This window comes from Macrobrachium rosenbergii, chromosome 25 (assembly GCF_040412425.1).
Source record: "Macrobrachium rosenbergii isolate ZJJX-2024 chromosome 25, ASM4041242v1, whole genome shotgun sequence".
NCBI lineage: Eukaryota > Metazoa > Arthropoda > Malacostraca > Decapoda > Palaemonidae > Macrobrachium > Macrobrachium rosenbergii.
The window spans coordinates 36,570,046-36,586,556 of record NC_089765.1 but is presented as its reverse complement, the minus strand read 5'-3'; the positions used below and the strand labels follow the sequence as shown (position 1 = coordinate 36,586,556).

At 37.1% G+C, this 16,511-nt stretch overlaps 1 protein-coding gene across 4 annotated transcripts in view; it reads left to right on the top strand.

Annotated features, from left to right (window-relative positions):
• pps (protein partner of snf) overlaps positions 1 to 16,511 on the top strand; it is a 283,257-nt gene that overhangs the window by 244,528 nt on the left and 22,218 nt on the right. For all 4 annotated transcript variants that reach the window (XM_067127353.1, XM_067127351.1, XM_067127352.1 and 1 more), the window contains 2 exons: positions 5,684 to 6,351; positions 8,517 to 9,114. In XM_067127353.1, the coding sequence (XP_066983454.1) occupies positions 5,684 to 6,351; positions 8,517 to 9,114 (1,266 nt within the window). The remainder of the gene's footprint in view (positions 1 to 5,683; positions 6,352 to 8,516; positions 9,115 to 16,511) is intronic.

Genomic DNA, 16,511 nt, shown 5'->3' with positions numbered 1-16,511 from the left:
AATGTTTTTTTCAAAAATTCACCATAAACCAAATATTGTGCTAGAGACTTCCTGTTTGTTGAAAATGAAGCTAATTGATTGAATATTACTAGACTGTAAGTGTTTTAGCGTACAATTGCAGTTTTCGACCATTTCGGTTGAGTTAAAGTTGACCGAAGGTTGAATTTTTTCTATTTATCGTAATTTATATGAAAATATTTCAAAACTGATAAAAGCTACAACCATGAGTTATTTTCTGTTGTATTCTACATGAAATTGCGCACATTTTCATACACAAAAGTTTATGTAACGACTAATATAAAACGGTGCAAACATTACGACAACGTGACGAAAGAATTTCTGAGATGTTCGGCCGAGTTATCGAGCGGATGTAAGGAAAATTTGTTTTTCAAAAATTCACCATAAATCGAAATATTGTGCTAGAGACTTCCAATTTATTGCAAAATAAAGGTAAATGGTTGAATATTACTAGAATGTAAGAGTTATAGCTTACAGTTGCATTTTTCGACCATTTCGGTCGAGTTAAAGTTGACCGAAGGTTGAAATTTTGGCAGTTATCGTGATTTATGTGAAAATATTTCAAAACTGATAAAAGCTACGACCATGAATTATTTTCTGTTGTATTCTACATGAAATTGCACACATTTTCATATATAAAAGTTTATGTAACGACTAATGTAAAACGATGCAAACATTACGACAACGTGATTTAAAGAATTTCTGAGATGTTCGGCCGAGTTACCAGCGCAGACGAAGGAAAAAGTTTTTTTTTTTTTTTTCAGAAATTCACCATAAATCGAAATATTGTGCTAGAGACTTCCAGTTTGTTGCAAAATGAAGGTACATGATTGAATATTACTAGAATGTAAGAGTTTTGGCTTATAATTGCGTTTTTCGACCATTTCAGTCGAGTTAAAGTTGACCGAAGGTTGAAATTTTGGCAGTTATCGTGATTTATATGAAAATATTTCAAAACTGATAAAAGCTACAACCATGAGTTATTTTCTGTTGTATTCTACATGAAATTGCGCACATTTCCATATATAAAACTTTATGTAACGACTAATATAAAACGGTGCAAACATTACGACAACGTGACGAAAGAATTTCTGGCGTGGACGTAAGGAAAAAGTTTTTTCAAAAATTCATCATAAATCGAAATATTGTGCTAGAGACTTCCAATTTGTTGCAAAATGAAGGTAAATGATTGAATATTACTAGAATGTAAGAGTTTTAGCTTACAATTGCGTTTTTTTACCATTTCGGTCGAGTCAAAGTTGACCGAAGGTTGAAATTTTGGCAGTTATCAAGATTTATATGAAAATATTTCCAAACTGATAAAAGCTACAAGTATGGGTTGTATTTTGTTGTATTTTACATGAAATTGCGCACATTTTCATATATAAAACTTTACGTAACGACTAATATAAAACAGTGCAAAAATTACGACAAAATGACGAAAGAATTTCTGAAATTTTCGGCCAAGTTACCGCGCAAACGTAAGGAAAAAGTTTTTTTCATAAATTCACCATAAATCGAAATATTGTGCTAGAGACTTCCAATTTGTTGCAAAATGAAGGTAAATGATTGAATATTACTAGAATGTAAGAGTTTTGGCTTACAATTGCGTTTTTCGACCATTTCGGTTGAGTCAAAGTTGACCGAAGGTTGAAATTTTTTGTCGTCGACGTACGGTACGTCCACTTGGCACCCAACAGACAATTTTAGTCGACGTATGATACGTCCAGTAGGCGTTTAAGGGTTAAGATGATAAGCAGCCAAGAGGATGATATTGATACAAATGGTGTAATATAATATAAATGGTAGTAGGTCAGAAACAGAATCAGAAGACTAGCATGGATTACGTTGTAATAGTCACTGTAGGGCCCATCAACAACTAATCTTTGCAAGTTGTTCAGTATGCCAATGATGCAATGCTTGTGGGTGTAGTAAAGTGTCCACTTATGAAAAATGAAGCTGCCCTCAGCCTCAAGCCTCAATCGGGACATAGACTGATTCAGGGAATGGTGTAGTCGGTGGGGTATGAGGCTGAACTCCAGTAAAACAAAAACTATTGATTAGCAAATCTCATACAGATTTCCCATCCCATCCTCCCCTTCAGGTGGATGGAACTTTGCTGAATGTGTCTGAAGCTTTAACTATTTGATTCACATCTAATTTTTTTTAGAATCTAATGAAAGTTTCAGCAAATGCCACACGAAAGTTAGGTATTGTTAGTAAGGCCTCTTATATTTACAACAGTGATCAAATCACTGCAACCTGTTTGTCATTTATACTTCTTTTATTGGAATACTGCTCCCCAGTGTGGATGTCTGCTTCTGCCAGAGATTTATCTCTTTTTAGACAGAGTGGTTTTTGGTGGTAGGTTTGTTTCTTAATAGCTGTTATGATTTGGACCATCAATGGATGGTCTCTTGTTTGTCACTTTTTCACAAGTTGTATTTCAACAGAGATCTTTCTCATTCACAATTAATCCCTGATCCCCTCTTTTTTTGCCGAGAGCAACCAGATTTGCTAAACAGTAGCACAAGTATGCAGTAAATGTGCCTCACTGTCAAACTTATCAGTTCCAGAGGTCCTTTATTCCTCTCACCATTGGACCATAGAACAACCCTCCCAGAGGGTGTCGTGCTATTAGAACTTCAGAAGCTCAAGCAAAAGTGCAGTGCATTACCACCCTAATACTATTCCTCGTGCATTGTGATACATTTTTATCTATTTATCTATTAATTTATTTTTTCTTTTTTAATAAGTGGTATCTCTTCTTTCTATATTTCCCTTTACTTCCTCTTACTTCTTCCTAATGAGCACCATATTCTTTGGAAGCTTGAATTTCAAGTCAATGGCCCCCTATGGGCTTGTTCCATTTGAATAGGTTTCATCTTCTGAATAATAACAATGGTAAGGTAAAAACCAGTACAGTAATAATAGGAACGGAAACGCTCCCCCAATACCCATATGTCTTTGAAAACAAAGCCCCGTATGGTTTAAACTTTCTAAAGGAGTCAAGTCAGGATCAGTCATACAAACTTTACATCTAGAATAGAGAATCATGTAAGACTGGAAATTGCAAGAAGTGCATCAGAAATGCCCAGTCTCCTTGTAAAATCTTAACTACAAACTATGGAACATACTTCTTTGGAGCTAAGTGATTACTGATCTTCATTAAAGCAAAAATACTGTTGGGGTGTAGACCACCATGAGCATCAAGGTCAAGTAAAAGATTCTTAATGCCATAGGACCAAAAACTAAACTAGTCAGCTTAGCTGCAAGAAATCAGGAGTGGGCATACTGAATCTCAATTTTATGCTTAATGTTTGGAATATAAGCCAGTGAGGTTGCTTTTAATGACAGTTGAGTGACAAAACCCTCAGGTGTAAGCATAGAAGTCGTTGTTGAGTCTGTTGTAAAAAGTGCGGATTTAGAAGTAGCCCACTATTTATGCTCTTAATTTATACCAGAAAGGGTTTATTTTACAGCTGTAATGTATTCATTTTCAGCTACAACAAAATGAGTTGTAGCTCTTAGTTGGGTTTAATTATTGCATATCAAGTCAACTCTCTTTTTTTCCAAGGTGATAAGGAAAGATTTTACATATTTGTTGAGAGAGAGAAAATGCTATCATTTATTATTTATGTAAGTACTCTACTGCAGGATAGTACAGTGTAGTTTTTATTTATTTTTTGTGTTTTATTCATAACAAAAATTGAATAGTATCATGTATGTGTATTTATAGTAAAACCATTAATTATAAAGTGCCTTACTCAAGCACAGCGTACTCCTAGCAAGGAAATTTATTCAAGCTTGCGAGATGAAATAGCTCCTGCTCATTCCCAGACCATATGGATGATGCCAAGATCTTGTCATTCATTCATACAAGTCAGCTGTTCACCCATATTCTTCGTTGCTATCCCAGGATTTTTTTTTTTTTTTTTTTTTTTTTTTTTTTTCTCCTCCTCCTCCTCCTCCTCCTCCTCCTCCTCCTCCTCCTCCTCCTCCTCCTCCTCCTCCTCCTCCTCCTCCTCCTCCTCACCTTTGCGGCGGCACTCATTTTTATGCGTTTATCATTACTGGGCCTGGCCTTCCCAAACACATCATTGAACTCCCACCTGCTTTAAATGGGTAGTTTTCCTATTCTAATATTAGTCTTCCATCAGGCTTTTGTTCCAGACTACATTACCAAAACTCAAGCTTTTTGGGGGTGTCTTACCTCATTGTATAACCATTTGCTAGTCGTACTTTGCCATCTTCTCTTGTGAGGACCTACCTCTTGTCCTTGTCAGGGCCATTAGTCCCTATCTTTTAGTGCTCTGAGCACAAATGTCCATCTTTCCTTCCCTTTCTCCATGCTGGTCACCGGGTTTCGTTTCAAAGATTACTATATCTTATTGGCCTTTTCCAGTAATTTCCAGATCATATTTGGATGCATTGCAAGAGGAATTCTCTTAGCCTATGATCAAGATTCATGAGATTTGTGCTCATTCATCTTAATTGGCATTCACATTCAGTATAGAGCTCACAGCTATACTAAGAGCTGGCATTACACCTTATTGAGATCCTCTTTGTGTTACTCACAAGTCTTGTAATAAAATATCATGGCAAGTCATGTTTTTCCAAAATTGACAGGCGAAAGAGTCAGTCATCCACATGTTTCTCAGTATATTTGGTGAGTGTCTCTATGGAATTTTTGTTATGAGTACAACCAACTAATCTCTGTTTCCCACAGGCTGATAAAGGCTGTTTGTCCACATGTGAAGAAGTTCAACTTCTGATCATCTATTCTTGCATCATTTCTTGATATCCTTGTAGGCTTCAGTTCCATTCCTTCATTATTCTTCCTTATTTGCGGTTCAGTCATATGATTATTAGGTTTGACCAGTATGAGAGATAAATAAATTAGGGATGAAACTGCTTAATACAGTAATTGTGATTAAACTGCTTAATACAGTAATTGTGATTAAACTGCTTGATACAGTAATTGTAAAAGCAATTATATGAATTAACAGTATTTTTACAATAGAAAAAAAATGTTAATAAAAACCCTTTAATCATAACTTCTAGTCCCCTCCTCCTATCTTGGCACTTTTGCTTCTTGGTTATGCACAAAAGAATTGGACGGCTCAGGCATCATCCGCATGATCTGGGTGTGTGCATTAGGTATATCATCTTGTTAGGTGAAAAAGGTTGTGTGACTAGGATTACAATTTGCAGGTGTAGGCATTTGTACTTGATAGGTCAGTATGAAAACCATTTTGTGTTACAAAAACATTGTATTGTATCTTTAAAAACTTGAAAACATCCTTACACACAAAAAGCTTGGTAAGTGATAACTTATATTGAATACGTTTTTAAGAAGGTTAATATAGCATAGAGTACAGCTTATTTACATGGTGGAAACAATGGAACAATAAAGAATAAAGCAAATAAAAGTTATACACTCTTCACATACACATTAGACACTGTTTGGCTAATAGTAATTGATAGAATAAAAAACTAATGTGTAGTATACTTTTTGATAGTCCCATTTAAATTGTATCAAAGAAAATAAAAATTTATAATTTCCACGCATGGTGTGCTTGAGTCTTGTGAAAGGCAACCAACCTTGCTTTTATTTTGCACTGCATTTGATGCAAGTGTTAATTATTTTTTTTTTTCCCCCCAGAAGTACAAAGGAAAACATGAAGACAAGAAAGAGTTCAAGGATGATAGATCAGAAGAAGAGAAACTAAAGGACAGGAAAGAAAGGAAGAGTTCATCAGACAGAGATAAGGGCAAAGAAAGGCACAGACACAGAAGTAAAGATCATGATAGAGAGAAAAGCAAGAAGCATAAAAGAGAAAGGAGCAAGGAGAGAGAAAAAGGTGATAATAGAAGTAAAAGCAGAGAGTCTGGCAGAGAGAGAAAAGACAGTGAAAAGGATAAGTACAGAGACAAACACAGAGACAGAAAGGAAAGTGAAAGGGAAAGACATAGAAGTAGTGACAGAAAAGAAAGACGAGACTCTAAAGATGAAAAAGAAAGAAGACACAAACACAAAAAGGACAGACGAAGTTCTAAAGATGATAAAGAAAGACAAAAAGATACTGAAAGAAAAAGAAAGTACAGTGAATCTCGTAGTGATGATAGAAAAAGAAGGGAAAGTGAAAAATCAAGACATAAAGAACATGATAACATTGAAAGTGAGGTAGAGTCTGATAAACTTGAACGAGAAAAAGCTGTTGTTAGCACCAGTGAAGACATAGTTGTTGATTTTCAACGTTTTCGACGTGAGAGTTTCTCAAATCTTGACCCTGATGCCAAAGACTCTGTTCCAACATCTACTGTTGTTGGGTAAGTTAAACATTTTCTTTAGTATCTTGTGATCGCACCACTGTGTGCAGTACATCTTGGCATTTTAAACCAAGTCATTTATATTCTTGACTATGTAATGCCTAATGATGCTATATTTCTTTAATAAAAGTAGATTTTATGTTTTCCTTCACTAAAGCTTACTTTTGGTGTTGTAATTGTTTAAGTTTGTAGTCATTTAAAGAAATGGACCATCCAAAATTATCATATTTTAGGGCTACCAGCACTGGTTACTTGTGGGAGGGCAAGTACCAGCTCACAATTGCATGTCAGATGGGCTTTGAATTCCATAATTAAATGATCATCCACTCATTTGAGTGGTTTTTAATTTTATAGTATTGATAAACTGGGGAACATTATTCCCAGCAAGAAAGAAGAAAGGATACAAAACCTAGATATATGGCTTTATCACAGAACATTCAGAAATATTTTCCCTTTTTGAGAAACAGAAGTAGTATTATGCTTAAGCTTCTCAAAAGTCAGTATCTTATTAAAAAAAAAAGTACACTTAAAATCTTAAGAGATTCATACTTTTGAGTTTTATAAGGGTTAAGCTTCATGCCCCAAAGTACTCCCCTCATGAATATGTACCAGATCTTTATTTGAAGATTCTGTAACTAAAGACCTAAGGCATTGAGAAGGAATAACAGCTAGAAGAGTAGCATCATCAGCGTATGCAATCAATTTGTTCTTTAAACCTTGCCACATGTCACTAGTATAGATAAAAAAATAACAGGTCAAAGAAGACTACCATCAATTCCCAGTTATTTTAATGTGTAGATAAGTGCTTCTTGATTCACACAGTTAAAAGCTTCCCTAAAATCTAAACCTTGCGTACCTCTGCACCCTCACCATGAGCACTGTGCAAGACAATAGATACTGACTAGAGTGCATCACAAGTACCAGTGCCTTTAGAAAACCCAAACTGTAATGCTGGAGCAGGTTATTATCTTCGCCAAACCTACGAAAATGCTGAGGGAGCAGCTTCTCAAAAACCTTAGATGTTCTGAGGGGCATAAGGACAGACTTAGTTCTTTTTTTATACTGCACTAGTATATATATGACTCCTGTGACTATATGAAATGATCTCTTTGTAAAAAACAAAATAATGGCTTTGTAATACTTGCATATGAACATATCCAAATTTTTCAAAGTAATTTTTATTTTCTTTCCATAAGGCTGGATTTCCAGTACTGTATATACTTCCACTTTGACATAAACAGTATTGAACTGTGGCTGCCACTGCCCCCCCATAGTCTGCCTTTACAAAAGTTAAGTATATCTTAGTTTAACCAGACCACCGAGCTGATTAACAGCTCTCCTAGGGCTGGCCCGAAGGATTAGATTTATTTTGCGTGGCTAAGAACCAACCGGTTACCTAGCAACGGGACCTACAGCTTATTGTGGAATCCGAACCACATTATGATGAGAAATGAATTTCTATCACCAGAAATAAACTCCTCTAATTCTTCATTGGCCAGTCGGAGAGTCGAACGCTGGGCCAACAGCGTGCTAGCTGAGAGCTCTACCCACCCCTCCAATGAAGAACATATATTATTTTCTCACTAATACCTATAGATGAAGAATATGTAAATTAGGTTTAGTTTGTAAGAAATATTAAGAGTTACAGAATTCAAAAGTTATAATGAAAGAATTAATGCATTTACTATTACTCTCATCTTCCTCATTTCTGATTGTATGAAAATGATAAACAGCTTTGAAGATAATATGTGGGATTGGGAAGGCCTTTAACCACTACCAGGTGCTAAGTCTGTTCATAGTATTTTGTACACTTCACACCTTGTCTTTTTTTATATGTAAAGTTTGTCTTTTGTATTTGTAAGCTTGATGTTTGTTGCATAAATTGTTTACACGTTGTGTTTCTTTTCTGCTTTCCTTTCTTACACCTTTAATAATTACATTGTAATCATATTCACATATTTTACTTTATCTTTCACTTATTATTTTTCAAACATCATGTAATGTAATATTCTTTTAGTAGCATGGAGAGTTAATGTTGAGGGAATTGTAGCTAGCAATGCCATTTCCAGAACATTAAATCATAAAAGCTTTGGTTCATTTAATTACTTCTAAAGATCATTTTATACTGTGTATCATTGAAGCTAATCTTCCTTTTTATATTTCAGGAGCCCAGATATAATAGAACTTAAGGATGATGGCAGCAAGCGTGGTGAATCCCCTAGCACATATCCTGGTAGCCCCAATAGCTATTCAGGTTACATGCCACCATTACCAGGTGGTGAAGCTCCTTTGCCCCCACCTCTCCCAGATAGTCCACCAGCTCCACCTTATATTGATTTACCCTCTTCAGATAGTCCAGCTACCCCACCTTTACCTGATAGTCTTGACAGTCCAAAAACCCCATCTCTACCTGATGAAATATGTTTGTCACCCTCTACTGTTGATGAAGACGATTTTCCCAATACTCCCCCTCTACCAGATGACGATATTCCTGCCACACCACCATTGCCATCTGAAATAGATAGCAGTCTTAGTTATGATAAACCATCTACCCCTCCTTTACCCTTCACCAAGACAAGTCTGCCATCATGTCCATCAAGCTCTACTGAAAACAAAGACAGGCTGACTCCACCCATAGAGAGTGGACATGGTGCTGGGACAAGTTCATCACCAGTCCCATCAAAATCAGGTGAACCCATTATTGTATGGAAGGGGGCAATTAACATGACTGATGTTTCCAAGTTTTATGCTTCTGCATTTGAGGTAAGAGAAATGCCTGTGTATTATAATTGTTTAAATATAAAAAAATGTATGAGTGTATATTATATAATTATTAGTCCTAAAAGTGTACATTTCATATTAGTGAACTGTATTTGTAAACTTTTCTTGGTAAAGACATTTTTAAGTATTTGTTATTCTTGAATGCTTGTAAGTCTTTGGTCAGTCACCTTGGAGTTGCTAAAAACTTAGGTGTATAGCAGTTTGGGAGTATAATTAAATGTAAGCAGTACCAGTTATGGTGTTTACTGTATATTGTTGAGGAACAGTAGCTGTTCCAGTAGTGTGTGAAAATAAACATCAGGCTCTGATAACTGTAAATAGTTTATGTTTAGAAAGGAAAGTTTTTTATAAGCGACTTACCAAGCAATTACATAGCCAACAGCTTCCTACCACGGCAGATCAAAAATTCAAATTTTGCTGTTTTTGGCTAGTGCAGTCATGAATCTTGGTTTATCTTTTAAGGCTTTTGTTGATAAAGCTTCTGTTCTAGATGTTTGTGCTACCAGTGCTAGTAAAGTACAAAGTGAGAGTGTTGTGTTTTCTGAGGAGGCAGCTGTCTGTCCTACCAGTGCTCCTAGACAAAGGTCCCTGTCCCGCTCCCCCCACACCGGGGAGAAGACTTAACGGAAGTTGAAGGGAGGCTGGTAGGGTTTGCCCACAGGTAGTCGTCCCCTCCGCCTAGCCTGTTGCACGTTCCCAGGTGTCAACTGAGCGCCACTGGAAAGGTGTCTCGTTTAGTGCTTATCGTATGTCGGATTCGGAAGATTCATCATCGGATGGAAGGCGTCGTCGGCATCGGTCTTCTGGTTTTCATCCTTTGAAAGAGGCATTCTGTGGCAGCGAACAGCTCTCCTCCTCCTGTTAAGAGACTTAAGGAAGTCAGCATTAGTTCTCAACCTTCTTGCAGTTTTGCTGATCCACCTCCTTCGTCACCTCAGGTTCAACAAGCAGCCTGGGATAGTCCCGGAGTCTCTTGGCACCGAAGATTGCCAGATCTCATCTCCTAAGCACTCTCATAATGAGCGCCTGCCTTCTCCTGAGCTCCTGGTGCTAGCTGCTCAGTTTCAGGCACCTGAGCCTGCTCGTTTGGAGCCAGCTTCTTCTCGCTTGGCGCCAACTTCAGACTGTTCGACTCCTGCGTCTTCTAAGCACCCAATGCCATCGCTGCCTCTCCCTCTTTCATCGCCTCAAGAGGATTCTTTGGCTCCGAATAATGACTTTCTTATAGAAGAAAACGCTTCCTAAGTCCAAGGATTTAGTTCTCTCTCCTGTTTCGTCAGAGGAGGAAGAAGCGGACTATGATTCAGCACCTGCTTTGGCTTATTCAATAACAGGTTCCTGTTATTGAACTTCCTGTACTTCTTCCAGCCTGCTCCTCCAGACTCCTTTGCCGCCTCTGACTCTTGCCTTCCTAAGCTCATCCTCTCCTCTTCTTCGAAGAAAGCATTGAAAGAGGTCGATGAGTGGTTGACTTCGAAGAGAGCTGCTGGCCCCCACCTTCCTTGGGAGTTTCTGCCTCCTCCCAGTTGGACCTGCAGTGGTGGCTGTCCAAACTAACTTTCAGAAGGGAAGTTCCTCTGAGACTTGGCTTAGACTTCTTCTCAACACCTTGATCTAGGTTGGGGAGCCTCTTGGGAAACTGGAAGGTTTCTGGGACATGTCCCCAGAAGAACGGAGCCTTCACATCTGTGTTAGAGAGCTGAAGGCGATTCGCTTAAGGTTTCAGTGCTTCTCGACCCTAGTTCACTCCTAGACTGTGGTAATCCATTTAGACGACCACAGTCCTAACATAGCAAGGAGACTCTCTCTCATTTTTTCTCCACCAACAAGAGAACTTCTGTGGATGATCAAAATTGAGTTTTCAAGTCTCTCGATTTATTCAGGCCAACTAATAAGTTCTGACGGACAGACTGAGCCGTCATAAGCTTGTTCTTACCACCGAGTGGACCTTGAATCCATTGGTTTGTTGGGATCTATAGAATCTATGGGGCAGGTCGACTTTGGACCTGTTTGCCACCTTAAGGAACCTTCATCTTCCACCCTTTGTTCTCTAGCCCCAGACCCTCTAGCATGGACAACAGACTCCATGCTGCACGTTCGGTCCAGTTTGGACCCCCATGTCTTTCTACGTTTCAACGTAGTCAAGGAAGTGCTGAGTAAGTTTCAGGCTCGTCCCAATGTTACGATGACCCTCTTAGCCCTATTCTGACCCATGAAATGATTTTCAAACCTGCCACAGTTGTTGGTGAACTCTACAAGACTCTTCCCCAATCCATATATACTCAGCCAACCTCCCTTCAAGAGACCACCAAGGGTGGCTCGCTCTTGTCCGGACGGGCCTTAGACTGTCCGGAAGCTTGTCAGAACGAAGGGGTTTTTCTAAACGTACTATTGGGACTATTGCAAATACAGACGTCAATCTTCTAGCTCTGTCTGCCAGAATAAGTGAGCGATTTTCCATAGCTGGTGTCTCAGACTACATCACTCCTTTCGAGACATCTGTGACGTGAATTGCGGATTGCCTCTTATCTGAGGAGATCTAGAATCTCTCGTATTCCTCCATTAAGCTATGTTGAACCCAGTTTTTAAGCAACTTCATCAAGTCCTTTGACTAGTCCAAGCAAGGAAGGAAATCCAGCCTCCTGGAACCTGGACATAATGTTGAAGTGACTGACAGGTCCCTCTTTTGAGTTACTATGCTCCTCTTCTTGGAAAAGACCTTACCCAGAAGTCTATCTTCTTGGTGACCTTGGCTTCTGCTTAAAGGTTTTAGTTAGAGCCAAGCCATCGTTCTAGAGTAGGTCTTTTTCACAAGAAGACACGGTTTGCCTGTTTACCCTTGAATTTTAGCCAAGAACAAGGACCTATCCAAGACTTGGATCCATTCTTTCTCCCTTAAGAACTTAATGGACATCCTTGGCTCTGAGGAAGAATAGAGAGCCCTCTATCCAGTTGGAGTTTTCAGATATTAGTGGAGCAGGACCGGAAGAGCAGAGGTCTATCCATAGCCTATATTGTTCTGGCAAGGACCCATTTTGACCTCTGACTATGAGCGTATTGTACTTCATCCTAAATGGACTTTATTCCTGAGACTTCTCTCAGATTCAGGAGAGCATTTTGCCTATTTGTGAAAGCTAAGGATGTCAGAGCAGCTTCTACCTCAATAAGTGACAGGCACAATATGCCCCTTACTTCCATTTTGCAGTTGACCTACTTGAAGTATAATCGATCTTTGCTTCTCACTATTTTTAATGAAAGTTAAAACAGTGTTAAAATTTTGCAGTACCTTGCAACCGTTATTTAGTAACTGGCATGGTATTGTGGGAGGAAGCATAGGATTTTCTCTTAATATCTCTTCACCTTGTAGTAAGGTGTCTGGTTTTGGGGAGCCTTGGGTTACAATGCACCTGGAGCACCCACCACTCTCAGTGGATGGGTTGTGGTTTTATTTCAGTTTAGATGACAGTATTGTCTGTTTGTTTTTTTATATTGGTACTTCGCCCAAGGCAAGGGCACCTGTTGATGCTTTGCTATCCATCGGAATACTCCTTTGCTGCAAAGCTCCTACTTAAGCAGAGGCGCTCCACAGCTATACCGCCAAGCCACTACAGGTTAAGATGAGTACCAACCAGAGTTAGTATTCTCCTGCTGCAGCTCTCTTAAGTGTTAAGGAAACGACAAGCATTGTTTTCAATGCTAGCAACTTTTCTACTTCAAATTCATTACAAGACTTAATGTTATGGAGTAGAATATGCCCATGTACCCCACCTCCTGTCAGTGTGGATTCAGCAATGTAATAACTTGGTAAGTTTCTTATATAAAAATGCTATTTTTATAATAAAATTAAGTTTTATATATACTTACAAAGTAATTACAGAATCAGAGCCCACCCTCCTCCCCTCTGATGGATGTAAGGCACAAACAATGAGGTTGTCTGCTAACTCGTTCCTGGTATTCCTGTTAGTGGGCGGGGTTAGTCATCTACACTAAACAATTGAAGCAGTACCGCGAATTTTTAATTTAAGCTGTCGCGTGAGTTTTCAAGGCATTAGCTATGGTCTCCTCAACCAAGTTCTTCGTACAAGACCACCTCTTCGAAAGTAATAGGATGAGTCCTTTGAAACAGATTATGGCTGACATATACCTGTTTTTGGATTAGTGTCTCTTTCTTGGCAACTCCACCCTGTATTTGGTTTTACTCAATATCAGTATTGTCAGTGAATTTCAGGAGTGATGACTTGCCTCACACGTATTGCAAAGTTATAAGGATAAAATTCTTTAGAGATCCTGGTCAGAACAACCCAGCACTCTCAAGAAAAAGGTCACAGTCATGTCTCCGTGGTCAGTTAGGTGGGAAGACCAGAGGTACATATGACAAGTAAATGACAGAAAATAGTGTAGCTGTGGGCTGAAAGTATGCTGCAGAGACGCTTTGGTATCATCTACTATATATGCAGGATCTTATCAGGGGAATTAGGAGCTGTTGCTCTACACTTATACAGTAAACCCCCTGTATTCACGTTCTCACGATTCACGGACTCACCGAATGTATCTATAAATTATTTGCGAAAATTCAACAATTTGCAGACTTTTGTCAGGAAACATTCGCTTATTAGTGTATTGATGTTATTTTCATGACTAAATACATTTTTTATGATAAAAAAATGATTTGACTAATTTCCAAATATTATTAAGATTAATAATAATAACAATAATAATAATAATAATAATAATACTGTAAGATTAAATAATAATTCATACGTAACTCAAAGAGAAAGAGAAACTGGTTTTCTCCCCTCCATTCAGGATGGACCTGACCTCATTAAAGCAAAGATAGATGCTCAGAATTGATATAATTTTAAATATTAAAGTTACATTAAAGTACTATTGAAAATATATTAAAATGATATATAAGTATTTCAAGATGATAGTATAAGCATTTTTAGAGGGTACATTTTATGTTAAAATAGTGATTTACGTTATATACTAATTTTCAAATATTAATATTAGGTTTAATAAGATTAAATAATAACATTAAATAAAAATAATACTCTCTCTCTAATTTAGATGAGAGAATTTTTCTGACATTTAATACGTACATATCTTTCTTTTGTATGATAAGTGATATACTTAATAAATACTAATTTTCAAATATTAAGATTAATAAGATTAAATAATAATAACAACGATAATAATAATAATAATAATAATAATAATAATACAGTATTTTCCATGCATTTGTGTAGTAAATTTCTTGACATTTCAAACAGACAAATAGTGATTCCCAGTCTTTTTATTGTCAACTTGAGAAAGGAGGGGGGAGGGTAAATGTTAATTTACCTCACAGTTTTTGACATATTGGTAGGAGGGGAAGGGGAGTCTTGCCCTCAAAAGCTCAAAGATTTCAATCTTCTGGTATCATAAGGTGTTATTCTCTCTCTCTCTCTCTCTCTCTCTCTCTCTCTCTCTCTCTCTCTCTCTTGCCCCAGCCAGCCTTGTTGAATATAAGTCGAAGTGTTAACTCTCTCTCTCCTTTGGCTGGAAGGCTTAGAAGTACGTATGTATATATTTTTAAGGATACTAATGTTTGGGATGACTTTAAAATTATATTACTAGTATATAATTTCAAAGATTAATACAATATTAGGATAATAATTTAAGGTATATTTGATGTAGGATAATACTTTAAAAATATATGTTTGATATTTGAACTTTCAAGATAGGCAGTTATTGGTGTTTTTAGAGGGGAAGTAGCAAGTATTAGCGGATTTCAACTATTCAGGGGTCGTCTGGAATGCAGCCCCCGCAGATAAGGGGCATTTACTGTATTCATATCTTGGGTTCAGTGGTTGTTATTATAAGTTAGTTTTAGTGAGACCACCAAGCCACTTTTAAAGACTCATAAGGCTCAGCCAAAGGGCTAGTTCCTAAAAGAAGATTGGAGCAGGATAAAGAAGTTGGGAGGATCAGGGAGTAGGCAACTTTACTATTTTTATATTATGAAATATCAACCAGATATCACAGGATGTGAAGAGGTATTGTAACCTTTTATGCCAAAAGGTTCATTGAGATCCATCAGTAAATTTTTGCCTAATGACATTTCTAGAAAAAATTAATCAATTTCTAAAATGTATAGGCTTCTGTATTTTTGTAATTTTCAGGTTTAAAACAATTTGAAAATTTAGAAATATATAAAAAAAACAGCAAAATTACAATCATCCAGAAATGATAAAGGATTCATGTCATTTTTCAAATTTGAAAATTGATCAGAAAATTAGAAAGCCTATAGATTTTGAATATGAAATATTTTACCTAAGAGAAAAAAGTTGTTAAAAGTTTTACATTTATATTTGTATACAATAACACATGGTGTGATTACAAGTCGTGGATTTGGACATGGCTCCTGGTCCTGCCTTATCAGTTCTTCGGAGGCCTAGGGAGGGCAGTATGGGAGAGTTGGCAGATTGTGTATTTGGTACAGTAATTCAGCTGGCATAGGAGCATCCTTTGGTAGTATGTACTTCTTCCTTTGTCGCGCAGTTCACATAAATTTCATTTAGTATGCTTCCGGGGATTGAATCTCAAAATGTAATGTAAACAAAAGCACAATAGTGAAGTAGTACACAATTTCTTGTCACTGCCCATAACATTATCATGAAATTCTCAAAAGTTACTACAGTCAGAACACAACAGCACTGATTCCAGTTAACCCTTAAACGCCGAGCCTCTATTTACAAAAGTGTCTGTCGTATGCCGGCGGCATTTGGGAGTTAGCGCCGAAGCGGAAAAAAAGTTTTTTAAAAAAATCACAGCACGCTTAGTTTTTAAGATTGAGAGTTCATTTTTGGCTCATTTTTTATGTCATTGCCTGAAGTTTAGTATGCAACCATCAGAAATGAAAAAAATATCATTATTATATATAAATATTGAAATATATGACAGTGCAATAAAAAATTTCATATATAATTGTATACAAATCGCGCTATGAGCAAAACGGTTAAAGCTAACGAGTTGTTTTTTTCTTTGTATTGTACACTAAATTGTGATGATTTTGGTATATAACAGATTGTAAAACGATCAAAGCAACACAGAGAAAGTATCATCACAAAATGATGCGTGAATTCGTAACGCTCAGATGTAAAAAAATTTTTTTTTCAAAAATTCACCATACTTCAAAATATTGTGCTAGAGACTTCCCGTTTGTTGCAAAATGAAGGTAATTGATTGAATATTACTAGACTGTAAGTGTTTTAGCTTACAATTGCAGTTTTCGACCATTTCGGTCGAGTTAAAGTTGACCGAAGGTAGAATTTTTTCTGTTTATTGTGATTTATATGAAAATATTTCAAAACTGATAAAAGCTACAGCCATGAGTTATT